General features: G+C 35.6%; 1 protein-coding gene across 1 annotated transcript in view; it reads right to left on the bottom strand.

Moving 5' to 3' along the window:
- Window positions 1–12,954, bottom strand: part of LOC104320245 (maltase-glucoamylase-like) — a 45,988-nt gene that overhangs the window by 8,979 nt on the left and 24,055 nt on the right. The window contains exons 23-36 of the mRNA XM_069799804.1: window positions 12,245–12,415; window positions 11,476–11,625; window positions 9,690–9,902; window positions 8,893–9,047; window positions 7,690–7,858; window positions 6,737–6,833; window positions 6,515–6,627; window positions 6,213–6,338; window positions 5,412–5,540; window positions 5,182–5,289; window positions 4,875–4,937; window positions 4,421–4,555; window positions 3,340–3,424; window positions 2,176–2,314 (exon numbers count right to left, since the gene is read on the bottom strand). Coding sequence (XP_069655905.1) covers window positions 2,176–2,314; window positions 3,340–3,424; window positions 4,421–4,555; window positions 4,875–4,937; window positions 5,182–5,289; window positions 5,412–5,540; window positions 6,213–6,338; window positions 6,515–6,627; window positions 6,737–6,833; window positions 7,690–7,858; window positions 8,893–9,047; window positions 9,690–9,902; window positions 11,476–11,625; window positions 12,245–12,415 — 1,853 coding nt within the window. The remainder of the gene's footprint in view (window positions 1–2,175; window positions 2,315–3,339; window positions 3,425–4,420; window positions 4,556–4,874; window positions 4,938–5,181; window positions 5,290–5,411; window positions 5,541–6,212; window positions 6,339–6,514; window positions 6,628–6,736; window positions 6,834–7,689; window positions 7,859–8,892; window positions 9,048–9,689; window positions 9,903–11,475; window positions 11,626–12,244; window positions 12,416–12,954) is intronic.

Here is a 12,954-nt window from a genome sequence, read left to right as displayed (position 1 = left end):
GATCACACATGGGAGAAGAAACCAAAGGGATGAGAACTAAAATAATTGTAAAAGGTCTTATGCACAAGTCCAAAAATAAAACAGATGGTTTATAATCTGTAGGAAAGCGCTGCTGTGCTGTCTTTGTGAGCATAAGCAGCCATAAACCCAATTAAGATGTGTTTTTTTACTGGAATTCACTATGACCCACACATAGGCAGAAACTCAGAATTTGTCAACCAATCCATCATTAGAAAATGAATTGGCAAAGCAAGGAGGCACTAAATTAAGGATTTCCAGTTAAGGCTAATGACTTCATGGGAAAACGGAAGAGTAGCCCAACTTACATATTTTTTAAGGCTTACATAATCTGCCCCAGGGCACGTTAGTCTGTTACTGCAATACCAGAAAATTTGCTGCAATAGTTAAAATTTCTCCTAACAAAACTCAGAGCAAGGCAATAATAAAGGTAAAAACAGAAGTACTGGGCGTATTAGACCTGTCAGCATAGCTTTAGTAGCCAAAAGGGTATTGGAACAAAAAATAAACCTTTGCTCTGTAATCGTCACAAAGGAAATAAGAATATTTGAAATAGCCAGCACGGATTTGTCTACAAACAATCATATTAAATCAATGTTTTCATCTCCGAGTGGGAATGGCCTACAGCAAAGAAGAACCAGTTGATGGGATGTGTCTTGGCATGAACAAACCTTTTGGTTTGATTTTATTTGGCTTTTCCATAAGCACAAGAGTGGTGTGGTTAAGGCCAGGGGTTAATAACTATTCAAGGATGGTGTTGAAGGGAATTTAATTTTCTTTATTTTCTTTTCTCCCCCATTCCCTAAATAATCAATAACATATTTCATTTCCTTAAAGAAGTCTTGGACCACCACGGCAAGATACATGTAAAGGTAACCATGTCAAAAAGAAAAGTTTAAAGTCAAAAAAGAAAAGTCAAAAAGAAAAGCCAAAAACCAACCAACCAAACAAAATTAACTGAGTTAGGCATAATTTGTGCTGCTTAATTTTTCTGATGATGATTCTGGCACTTTTTGCTAAAACACATGTTGTTGATCTATGTTGTTTGACTACAGTGTATGCATTAGCTGTGTGATTTCTTAGGAGAATTCCTTTGCAATCTGTAAAGATTCACAAAAAAATACTAGTTAAAGCCCTTCACTGACGAAATCGCTTTGCTCTCTTGGTACCTCCACTGTCATGGACTAAAAAGCTGCTTCAAGTAAGGTCCTATCTATTTTTTTACATGATTTGCAATCTTAAAACAGAAGAAAATATCTATTAACAGAATTCACATTCAGAACCAATAATAATATTCCCCTTCATGTTCAATTGCTGTCTACTTACAATAACCAAATTCCTTTAGATCTGGCTGACAATAAAAGCGGTATTATTATGTTCTTCCTGTCTTGTCAGCTGCTAAATGTACCATCGCCTCAGTCAAAAATTCGAGGAGATTTTTTTCTTTATTTATGCTAATATAAATGTTACGGGGGGGGTTAAGGTTGTGGAGATCTGTAAAGAAACACTGTTCCTTGCTTGCTCATTAAAGTGGAAATGAAACTTGGGTATATTATCATTAAATCAAAAGTTATCAAATACATGCTACAATATGATTCAGTATGAATATATCATAAAATTTGTCTTGGAACTGAGAAAATTATTTCTTAGAAGGAAAACCTAGGCACATGATTTACATTTCAGAAGTCACTTTTCCCTTTTCAGCACCATTTCATTTATTTTAATGATACTCGCTTAAGAATTGCTGTATTGGAGCTTATATTTAAAAATCTATATTCATTTTCCCTCCCTTTATGTAAGGTGAAATTAAATAAACCATATTATTATAGAAATAGGTGGAAACAAAAGTTTTTGTGTACTTGAATTACTCGAGACTGTCATTTACTAACAGTTTTTGATTGATTAATCAGTGTTCAGAACTGTTCTCAGTTCTGTCTTGTAAGGGACAGAAGAGTGTTTTGGGGGTGAGGGTTTTGGGGTGAAATTATCCACATTTAACTGAATTGAAGATCTGAAGATATTCAGATGAAAAGAAAAACTATGAGAACAAAATGATTTCTCATAAACAAACTGGTGAAGCTTTTCATCATGAGAATATAGGCGTTGAATATTAATTTGCGATGTATTTTGGAAACAAAAAAAAAAAAAGCAACTTACTCGAGGGTAGGTTTTGTTTGTGACCATCCATAAAGGTTGTGGACATCATAGTGACTGACTGGGGAGCCATCCGGGAGATATTGCTGACCTTCCATGCAGAGCGTTTTGAAAATCAATCCCTCCGATCTAGATCCTAAGTCTATTGGAAAGGGAATGAAGACACTCATATTTTAACAATTTACATCCCATAAGAATTTTAATGAGTTACTTTTTTCTTTTAATTTGCATCATTTTGATTGGTAGTCACTTCCTTTTATGTATTTATTTTATTTTAAAGAAAACAATATTTTAGGTTTTCTGAGGTTGGTTTTCAGAAATTTAGGAAATGCTGACATTTTATTTCAGCTATTTAGGAAATTCTGAAATTCTATTTCAGAAATTTAGGACATTCTGGAATTCCAAAATTCCTGATACTCCTCTGTAAGTATCTGGGTCTGCAAGAGAAATAGTAAGTCAGTTACAGATGCTTTTACTGAAGAGTATCAAAGAGCAAACAGAATATACCCTAATTCAGAAAATATTGCAAATCTTTGTAAATACTACCATATCAGCCATATACACAGAAAACTTGGGCGCGGGGGGGAAGTCTATTTCTGAATACTCCGAGAAAATATATTTTAAAATATCGGAAAGAAACAGAAGTATTCTAATAAAGCATTAGTGAGTCATTGCCAATGAGTACCACTCTGTGCTAGTGCTTAAGTAAAGCCCTGCTAAGAAGAGCAAGTATTTCAAGACCATTCCAAATATTAGTACTTAAAATTTTACATACATGGAACTATTAATTAGAGGAGGCAGAAGGATATTTTTGAAAGTTTTAGTCATCAATTGCATTTTTCATCTGGGAAAACTACGCAAAACCCAGAAAACCATATCCTTGACCATGTCCAAAGTAATTACCTACATAGGAAATAGATACCAAAATCTAGCAAAAAAAAAAAAAAAAAAAAAAAATCTTTATTTTCAGAAGTGCCATGCAGTCACTGTTCTCACCAACAAAGACTGCAGTTAAGAGTGTTGATCATCTCCAAAAATTGGTTGACTTTCTGTTATGGGTTCAGTTACGGATTTGGCTACCTAATTTTAGGCATAGCATGTAAAAAGTACTATACGAACCGGAATGACCCAAATGATTACATTGTTTACTGCAGGGATCAGACTTACGGGGTACATATGGTGGAAAGTTTAGCTCTTGAGTTCTACAGCCACCAACAGCACCGTTAACAAAGCTTGAAGGTTCATTCATGTCCTGAAAACGCAAAACAAAATGCCAGATGAACAAATTTCTCTTAAATTTGAGCAATTAGTTCCTTTCAGCTATTTTAGTTTGCGCTCATAATATTTAATTCTCTTTGTCAGCAGGCTGACCAAATAAATTAAATGGACACGAAAATTCAGGACCGCCCATTGCATTTCTTGTTTAATCATTAAAAAGCAATGGTTCAACAGATAAATTTTTCTGATGAGCAATTCCCTTCATAGACAGATTCTGAATATATCATCTCCCAGAAAGTAAAGCATCAAATTCATAGAGATTAATTGAAAGAAGAGGCTTCAGTTTTAAGAACTTATTTATCGGTCATATTTCCTGAAAAGGGCAGGTTTTCTTCTGTGTAAAATTGAAAACAATACAGAAAATATAGCCACAGATATGTAGATTACTAAAATCTCTGAACTTTGTAATGATGGCTCTTGTCCTAGGTGCCTGTGGTCCTCTGGTTGCAGCAGTACACCGGAGCTGGAGTACAGGAAAATACCAAATATTTTACTTTGTTTCTGATGTTTTGGGGTTTTCTATAGGAATATATTAATATTTAATAGATTCTACAGCTATTGCAAGTCCACTTCATTTAAGAAGCACACTAAACCTGTCATTTATCTCATTTTGCCTTGCAGAAGTAGTAATGGTAAAAAACAATAGTCTCTCGTTGCCAAAAAGGACTTCAGGAGCTTATAGAAGAGAAGCAACACTGCGAAAGAGCCATTAGGTGGGTCAAAAGTAAATAATGAAGATTTCAGGAAGTAAAATTTTCAACAGGCAAAAAATAGAACAAATAATGATGCTGTTAACAAGAAGAAGGATTTTTAAACTTTAGTTGACCATTCATGATATTTAGCATTTAATGTCTGCATCCTTCTTCCTTGGAGGCCTCCGAACATTGCTGGGTTTTGAGTTGTGGAGAACGAATCTTAGGATAAAAAGATGCAGAAAAATCTGAGAAATAGAATAATTTTTTATACTTACGATCCATAGACCGTCAAACTTCAAGCTTTTGGATGCATTGTGTGGGTTGGTGTAGACTTCAGTGATTTCTCTCGTCCACCATTCAGCTGTAGAATTGCGAAAGAAATCTGGAAGAGCTACATATGCTCGGTAGAGCTGTAAAAGTAGTAGAAATAAAAAAATAAAGCATAGACACAGGACTGAAAGCAACCCACTACTAAAATGTTGGAATTTGTTCTTAAAACATTCATGGTTTCGCTGCAGTTTTTAGACGCTCTGGCAGAAAGGCTGGACAGTTTCTGCAACTCACTCTGATGTTATTTAGGTTTTTTTGATGTTCTGGTAGAAAAACTCATCACTTTCTGCATCTGACAACTTAGATAAAATTTTATCAGCCAATTCACTGCTATAAACCTTAAGGAATTTGCTGGTCCCTCTCTATTTGTGTCAGTCACCAAAAGATGTCAACATTTACCTCCACTTGGGTTTCCCAATCCAGTGTGTCATTAACTTCTACGTTGGGAAGATCTGGCCAGACCTAGTAAGGGGAAGGAGTTGTTAAAATAATCAAATTAAACCAGATTAAAAAATTAGTATCAACAGCAATAAAACTTTGCTGCTACAGAGTCCAATGGTGACACAAACTGAAGACATTTCCATTTGTAGCTCTCAATGTGTCAACTAAATTTGGGAATGTACGTGATATTAGAAATCTTCTCCCCAACATTTAACCTGAGATGATGCTTATTCGTATAAAACAATCAGCTTTTTAAGAACAGCACCTTTACGTAGATGATGTCATTGCTGTTGGGCCATTTTATGAAGACATCCTTCTCCAAACCTCTTGTGAAGGCAGGGTAATCTGTTTCATTACCAGATATGGCTGGATCCTAAAATTAAAGGTAATACAATTTTACTTTTATGCTCAAAAGACAAATGCAGAAATGCTGTTAAATGCATTCTGTATTCTGCAACAACATACTGTAACTTAAAACCAGAATTCAAGACTCACCAGGATTAGGATAAACCTCATTCCTTCTTCATGTATTTTTTTAATTAGAGCCGGTAATCCAGTGAAGCGTGGGTTAAGGGTGAAGTCCAGTTGCCGTTCCATATAATCAATATCGGCATACTGGACGTCCTGCAGTTGACACACAAAAAGTTAAAATAAGGTTAGTGGGTTTTTTTGCCATTTCTTGAGTGACGTCATCCATCAGCAAGTTCGTCATCCTTTTGCAAAATTAGGCAAACTACTGGCTTTTTTTTTTTAAATGTAAAGTTGGAATCTGCTGCAGCTTAAAGCTGAGGTTATCAAATGAACACACTTCCACAACCTATCCAGTCTGAAATTCAGCTTTCACCACCGCATTTATTGTGAAGGTAGAAATTCATATGCACAAGCGAAAAAACACCCCTGGATTTGTGCATATGTATAAATATATGTCAATATATACACTGCCTGCAGTCATGCTACTACACACTGTCCAGAAACAAGGGAATTGGTTGCTCCATACTGAAATAATTTGATGTTAAATGAAAGCCATGCTTAATTTAGGTATAATATCATTAGGCCTAAGGCTTGTGCAACTCTTCCAAAACCAACCCATGCCTAAAAGTAGTTTTCTCAGCACAGGACAACATATAATGCAAATGAAGTTGCTTTATTTTATTTCCCTTGTGTTCCCCTGTAAAATGCATGGAAAAGTTGAACTATGGCATTAATCATAGCATTTCTTTTACTGTTTTAAATTAGAAAATACCCCGAAGCCAGAAATTCAAGTGCCATCACAAGCTTTAATGGCTGTCAACATACATAGGGTATCCTGGCTGCTTTCATGTCTTCCACCAACTTGGCGATTTCTGTGTCATTTTCATATCCATAGCGGCATAACTGGAATCCCAGTGCCCAGTAGGGTGGCATGACTGGTCGCCCAACCAGCTAAAAATGAAAAAGAAAGAATACTTATTGCTAATAGATGAAAACAAAACAAACAAAAAATCCAAACCAGCACCACCCACATGCCCTCCAAAAAAAAAAAAAAAAAAAAAAAGGCAAAGCAAAGCAAACCAATAAAAATCCCCAAACGCTTTGAATTTGCAATAGGAGAATCGTACCGCAGTGTATTCCTGAACAACGAGCTCTGGTGTTGGGCCCAAAACCATGTAAAAGTCGAGAATTCCCCCAGTTGTGCGATACGTCAGAGCAGGCATGGGCTGGAAGGTCACATCTGGAAAACGGAGGAAGTGCAAGAAGGCAACGAATGCCTGGGTAGGGCAAAAACTGAACACGGAAGTAAAATACATTAAGAAAATAAAACGGATTATTTTTGGTTTTACCCATTGCATTGCTGTTAAGCAAGAGAACTCCATGGGCATTGCCATCTCCTTCAAGACCCATGTAGAACGGCTGGAAACCATACGAATTCAACTTGTACTGCAAAACAAATAAAGTATTTTCTATTGGAAAGACATCATAAGCATTCAGTTATTTACATCCACCAATAAATTATCCATTATAAATAACAAGGTTAATAAACGATCAGATACGCAATGGTCCAGTGTGCAACAAAGAATCTTGCGTGTTGAACATGCAATGTTGAAATGTTGACCAGGAGCAATAATTTTCAGCTTCAAATTTTGAGGGCAATCTGTTTCTGAGTGCTCGAGGTGGGGAGGGAAGAAAATTTAGTTCTAGCTTTAAAAATTGCTAATATGCTAGGAGAAAACTTTCTCTTCTTTTCAAATATTTCTAGGTAGCCTTTATCATCAAGACAAGCTGGTAACTTTCTCTTATTTTTCATTTACTCAAAATGTTTCAAATTTTCAAATTATAGCTATAATAAGGCACTGCTATTCCATGATTAATACCTTGTAAATTGCCAATATTTGTGCTATGCAAAAAAACAATACATGGGTTTGCTGAAACATAAAATTTTTTTATTTAACTCTCTAAGTCCTAGTTCAGTCCCAAAGTTGTAGGACTTTGCCCAGGTCTGACCCAGAAGGGCAGATCATAGAATCATAGAATAGTTTGGGTTGGAAGGGACCTTTAAAGGCCATCTAGTCCAACCACCCTGCAATTAGCAGGGACATCTTCAACTAGATCAGGTTGCTCAGAGCCCCCTCCAACCTGACCTTGAATGTTTCCAGGGATTGCCCCGAGTCAGGTGCAGGATTGGCTATCTCCAGAGCCAATCAATGCCGATTGATACAAAGCAAAAAAAAAAAAAAAAAGCAGAAATTCTAGAAAAGAAAGCAAAATGCGAATTTCTTTTTTTTCCCCCACTTACTCCAGGAGGCTGGTCCCTGGCGAACATTCCCCAGGTGTGCCAGTTCATGTCACGTCGAAACATGGTGTGTTCGGTTTCGCCGAAGCCATACAAATATTGGGAGGCCAAGCGGGTAGAAATCTGAATGAACATGTCACTGAAGGTGAAAGTCGGTAGCTGAGAATCCCAGCTGAAAAGGAGGGAAATAGAACAAGATGACAGCGATGTCAGCGCTGGGCGTAGCTGGTGGTCACCCTTTCAAGGCCAGCTCTTTTTCTCTAAAAATCTTATTATTTGCAAAAGTTGGAATAAAACTCTTATGGTTATCAAGCAAACTTAAACAACATTAGGACTTCCTTTAGAGCTTAATATTGGAGTTTTTTTAGTTTAAGTGGGGGTAGAGTTTAAGAGGGGGGGGTTGTACGGATTATGTTGAAATGTTAGGTGAAAATCAGCTTTTTTCTGTTAAAAACTGACTCACAATCTGATAGTGTTCTTCCAATGACTGCTGTAGACTTGGGAGGCTGAATTATGGAAGGAATAATTTACTCTGGTTAGCAAAAAAGGAACTCAACTGGCAATTAAATTTTGATTACCTTAAAGAATGGCAAAAAAAAACCATTTTCAATCAAAAAGCATAAGACAAAAACCCCAAGCAAACAGACACACAAACCCCCTTCTTAAACAATGCTGTGGTCACCTAATGGAAGTATTAGAAAGTGTAGAAAATTGTTGTGCCTCCCCGCTACTTGAGAACTGCACAAAAACTAGTGCTTGGAAATGTCTACGCTTTGTACTTGAAGATGATGCAGAGGGATGAAGAGCCAGTGTCAAAGTACGAGGTGGCAGGGAAACACCTTAGCCAATTTGGGGAAAACAAGGTTTTGTTCAGGTCACCTTCTCCATCATTCTTCTGGGTTGATATTCTCATGTTTATGCAAAGATAATAGAACAGACTGGACAATAAAATGTTTTGGCAGGAAAAAAGGAAAAGGAAAAAGCAGAGGAGAAGAAAGAAAAGGGGAGGGGAAGAGATAATGAAATGAAAAATGAAAAGAAAAATAATTCAATTAAATGTATAAATAAAAGAAAAATGAAAATAACAAAATGAAATGAAAAATTTAAATTAGCAAAACAAAATTTAAAAATTAATTTAGAAAATTAAATTAAAAAATAATTAGCAAAATGAAAAATTTAAAATGAAATTAAATAAGCATGGCTTACATCACTGTCCCTGTGCTTCTGCGTCGAACCTGGATGCCAAATGGTTTGTTCTGAACCGTTACATCATAAAGTCGACTCTCGACTGTGCTCTCTGGGGACTTGGGGAGATTTAGCGGTACCGGCACCTCATATCGCTTATTTGCATAATCATAAATCTATTCATGAAAAATTAATTCATTTCAATGTACATGGAATATATATAAATTAGCAAGTTACATTTTCAAGAATTCAGGGTAAAAATAGTGAAAACACTTTCTTGTATTCCTGTTGACTGATAGAAATGCATCTACAGAGTGGAAGACTCTGACCCGGACACAGAGAAATGTTCGTTTGTTTCTTCCCAATAACGGTTAGAAATCTGAATTTTTTAAAATGGTTGAGTAAATTTGCTGAGATAAGCATTGTCTTTCAATGTGTATTCTTTCTCAAATCCCTTCAAAACATTTGGCTCGGGAAATAAAGAACCTTAAGGTTTTATTTGGGGCGAGGAATGACTCATTTAATTATTTAAATATATTGATTCAAGTGTATTTTTATGTACCGTAAATGAATTTCAACTTTTTGGTTGAATTTTTAACCAGCTTTAAGAGATTTTTCTTCAGGTTTTCTGTATCATAGAAGTTGGCATGAGTTGATTCAAGACTAAGAGTAGTAAAAGCTATTTGATTAAAAGGAAAAACTTATTTGGATGACAAAGCATTATCCGTATCACAGAAAATTGACTAGAAACATTATTCCCAGAAATAAAAATATTTTGACCAGTGGAACAATACAAACTCAGAGAAATTCTGCATTACCTTAAATTGCAGCATATGGTTGGTGTGATATTTCACCTCCAGGCGAAGGGTACTGATGGGTAACATTGATTGCTCATAGGCTTTGAGATTGCTCTTGTTGAAGGTGAGATTGGCCGTCACACCTGATGATGTGTATTTTACATCAGCAACGGAATAAGCGTTGTCAGGGCTGTTGTAATAGCAGTACGGAACACCTACGTTGGAGGTATCTTCCTGCAGATGGAAACATGATGAGGGAATTCTTTGATTGCTGACTTTTTTTTTGATTTAGCAGCAAGAATTCCAAAACTCTTGTTTTTACCAGATAACTAGTTAATGTAGAATTTTGTCTAAAACTTCATGCCACTGTTAAACAATAAAGAAGCAGCGCTGAACACACCAATCTCTATACTTTTTTAGATATAATTAATAAATTCAAGGCTATTCAGTCCTGTCTGAATCATTACACATTGATGATGATTTAATATTCCCTCTGTCTGTGACCTTCACCTCAATCTCACAAAAAAAGACCTTGAAGCCTCTATGGTCTCTGGCCATTTTGGACACCTTCAGGAGGACGTGCCCAAAATTTATTAGCGATGTCAGATGAGAGCTCTCCATCAGCTTTTACATTTCTGTACTCATACAGATAGGCTTTAAAATACCCATTGGGAATTGTGGCTTATTTATTGAATGTCTCCTGACAGCAAGGTCAAAGTAACTTTCTTTTTCTTCTGTAATTGAGTATAAACACTCAAATTATTCTGAATATCAGATGTGCTGATGTTGGTTAATGCATTATCTTCCCACCTCTGAATAATTATGATTTTTCCTGCCTATTTTTAAAAATGAAACTACGCCTGCTCAATTCATCTTTATTCCCAATGAATATTTTTTCATCTTTCATCACCAAATTCAAAGTCTCTTTTGACTTAAGAAAAGGGTTTAAATATATTCAGTTCATAACCTGACCAGAATGTGCTGAAGAGCCATTTCCAAATATCTTAAATTATAAAAATATTTCTAATAACATGACAAATTCAGGGAAATGTTATCAACCTTTTCAGCCTGTTGTTCCTTCAGGAGTGGCTACCAGGACTTCATCCTGAGATGACATGAAGATTTGGGGAATGACAGGCTAATGTTGTTGGAAGGAGGACTCAAAAGAGCATTCTCATCAGGGCACAACGCTGGCATATATTTACAGCCATGTGATATCCAGAAATAAAAACTATCCAGTAAAAAGCTTCAATATCAGGAATTATCATTTGGGTATATCTGATAGATAGGGACAGAACCAGTTAAGTTCACGGAAGGATGAAAATTTCCCTGAGGTTCAAGGATTTCTTCTTATTCTTGATTCCAGTGGAATCAGGTCTATTTAAAATTATTTATTTGTTTATTTATTATTTACTTAAATTTATTTATTTTCCAATGAGTATAAGCATAAGATAAAGCAAAAAGGCAGCCCTCCCCACCTCAAAAAAGCCTTGCAGGTCCCAGCTGCAGTGGCAAAGTTGCATGAAGATAGTGATCTCAAGTCTATTCTACTTTTTATAATCTTAATATTATTTGTTACTATCTTTCAAAAAATACCAGCTTTTTCCTCTATTTTTCACATACTTCAGAAGACCAGAAGTTGTTGAAAATGGCGCTAGTTTCAATAAACCACCTATTTTTTTAAGTCCTCTCTCAGAGAGAAGGGCAAATAAGACTGTTTCTTTTGTTGTAAAATAACCCCACAAAAACAAAGTTACAGTTCTTAACATGCTTCTTCCTAATTTGATTTTCACAAATTTTTGCTTACAGTCCAGACACAGCCAAGCTGTTCACAATTTTCCTTGGTAGAATTTGGACCAGGATGACAATCGTATTTTTCCTTGACACTGGTTCCTAGTGTCCATCTTAACAAGTACGATTTTCCCAGTTCGAGCTGGAGTCCTTGTATGAGAGCAACCTATAAATATTAAACAATAAAGCGCTATTAAATTCTACCTCCCATCAATGTTTTTTTTTTAGATCCTTAAAAACAAGAAATTGCCCTACGCAGCAACTCATGCCAAACTTTGCATCTCTCCTGAGAAACCCTTATTTTTACAAATTCACGCGTCTGAAATTCCTGCACAAAAGACCTGAAAAAGATCTGATCCCGCAAGTCCCATGGAAGCACACCAGGGGTGAAGATAAGTGCATGGCTCTTTGGCCTTTTAAAATTCAAATGCAAGTAGTTAAAAAATTTAAATATTATTTACCCTCCTACAATATTGACTAAAATCCTAAAGCTGTTCCTCCCCTTATAAATTGAACGTACCTGCATAAATAAATGCAAAAATAAACTTTGCTTCGTATGCAACGTCTGAGGGCAAAATGGTGATCCACCCTCTTCAATGTAACTAACGTTATTAACATAATTAACATTATTATTAAGGTAAATAATGTAATCGTACTTTTTAGTAAAATACATCGCATATACTGTGGCGTTTACCATAGTACTGCGTACTCTCCTTTTCAATATACAAAATACAGGTGGTACAACACCAGAGATTTTTCATTTCAGTTTTTCTTTTATTATTTACCTTATCTACAGGATTATAGGTGATATTATGAGAAGAATTTTGCACATTATTGTTCTGCAACACAGTCACGGACACCGGTTCCTGCAGCAATCCCAGTATTTTGATTTCTTCAAACTTCAGGTTGTTTGGATCGATGTAGCTGTTGTTTGTGACATTCATTTGTAGAACGTTCTGAGGAATAATGAAATAATTGCATTGAACAGCCAAAATTTCTCCTGGTTTAAATTGAAAAGTGACAATTTTTTTTCTGTTATATATATATATATATATATATATAAAACATTGTTATGTATATTTTGTTTCTGTATTACATGCATAATATATGTATGCATACAATACACCCACATTTCTTGGCATAGAAAAGTCAGGTCTGTTCAATTATATTGAATACTATTAGATGAGTCCAACCTCTCGAACTGTGCCACGGCTGTCACATACACCAATACAAAACTTTCTTACAACCGTAAAAAATTATGATGTCGATGCTCTGGGTTCTGACATTTTCTGGCCTCGCTTTTCATCTCACTCATTGTAGACATTCAGCTACATTTTTTTCCAATATACAAAGATTTTTGTCAATTTTTCAAATTTTTGAGACTCACAAACAATCTGTTCATCTCCTTTCTCATCCAAACTGCCACTGATGCTTTACTGTTTTCCTGCTCTATAAACTCTTATAAATGCTATAAACATTTTTTTGTTGTTCTACA

The sequence above is a fragment of the Haliaeetus albicilla genome, chromosome 13, assembly GCF_947461875.1.
Source record: "Haliaeetus albicilla chromosome 13, bHalAlb1.1, whole genome shotgun sequence".
Classification (NCBI taxonomy): Eukaryota; Metazoa; Chordata; class Aves; order Accipitriformes; family Accipitridae; genus Haliaeetus; species Haliaeetus albicilla.
The sequence above is the reverse complement of the archived record's forward strand: the minus strand, read 5'-3'. Positions and strand labels throughout refer to the sequence as shown.